At 63.0% G+C, this 1177-nt stretch overlaps 1 protein-coding gene across 1 annotated transcript in view; it reads right to left on the bottom strand.

Moving 5' to 3' along the window:
* Nucleotides 1–141: 141 nt before the first annotated feature.
* Nucleotides 142–1177, bottom strand: part of SLC35F6 (solute carrier family 35, member F6) — a gene marked incomplete at both ends in the record, with an annotated part of 1271 nt that continues 235 nt past the window's right edge. Inside the window, 3 exon segments of the mRNA XM_010156749.1 lie at nt 142–252; nt 432–644; nt 1094–1177. The exon segment at nt 1094–1177 is cut by the window's right edge and continues 23 nt beyond it. Of these exon segments, the coding sequence (XP_010155051.1) occupies nt 142–252; nt 432–644; nt 1094–1177 (408 nt within the window).

The raw sequence follows: 1177 nt of genomic DNA, 5'->3' as shown, positions 1-1177 counted from the left end.
CCAGCGAGCCCTCCCTTCCCCATGGGACCCAAACACCGGCTCTGCAGGCCCCCCAGCACAAAGCAGCCCTTCCCCAGGCTGGGATTCCAGGATTTGGCACCCCTCGAGTGCTCTGCCCCCCGGGCCGATGTCGCAACAGACCTTCAGTGCCGACAGCCCGCAGCGGGTGGACGTCGTGCTTGTAGACAAACTTCTCCTCCAGCACCATCTGGATGGCGACGATCACCTGCGCCATGACGATGAGCAGGTCACCTGCGGGGACAGGAGGGGGAGGAAGGGGGGAGAGGAGGGAAGGGGAGGCTTAATTCCCACCCCCCTGCTCACCGAACAGGCAGCATGGCCCAGCCATGTCCCGAGAGCCAGACACACACCCTGCGGGAAGTTATTCCCCCCACCATGGCCGTCCCACCTCCCCTGGGGCCACCACGTACCGGTGATCACCTCGCTGAGCTTGTGTTTCTGGTCGTGGGAGCTGTGCAGGTCAGCCAGCCCCACCACCACCAGCCCCACAATGGTGACCAGGATGCCCAACCACTGGCTCAGCTCCAGTTTCCGGCCCAGGAAGGCGACGGAGAGGAGCCCGGTGAAGATGATGACGGCTCCGCGCAGCATCTGGAAGCTGGAGGCGCTGGTCATGTTCAGGGCTATGTGGGGAGAGACGGACCCCTCAGTCGGATGGACCCCTCAGACGGACCCCCGTAGGCAGCCAGAGCCGGCTAACGCCACCGCCCCTCTGCTTAACGATCTGCTGCAGTAATTAAGAGCAGATCAGTGATTAATGGGAGGAAGGGGCAGCAACACTATGCCCCCCCTACTCCTACTGAGAGCTGGCAGCAGAGAAGCTCGTGCCAAGACAAGGAACCCTGGGCCCCCCCCAGGGAACAGAGGTTACTGAGCCCTGCCACAACTCGCTACATGGGTGGGAAGAGTTTGCTCAGACCCCTCTAACTGGCTTCAGGCTCATCGCCCCCTCCCCAAAACCAAATGCACCGTGGAGTCGTGCAGCCCAACATCCGAATCTGGCCCCAGGGATGGCCAGGTCCCCGCAGGACAAGGTAGGGATGGAGGTGACGTCCCTGTCACCAGCACTTACCCACGTACATGATGCTGGTCCCCGTCATGTCGCAGAGGGCGGGGGGCAGGAAGAGCAGGGGATTGAAGGGCTGCGATGGGGCCA

The sequence above is a fragment of the Eurypyga helias genome, unplaced genomic scaffold (assembly GCF_000690775.1).
Source record: "Eurypyga helias isolate BGI_N326 unplaced genomic scaffold, ASM69077v1 scaffold30418, whole genome shotgun sequence".
Lineage (NCBI taxonomy): Eukaryota > Metazoa > Chordata > Aves > Eurypygiformes > Eurypygidae > Eurypyga > Eurypyga helias.
The sequence above is the reverse complement of the archived record's forward strand: the minus strand, read 5'-3'. Positions and strand labels throughout refer to the sequence as shown.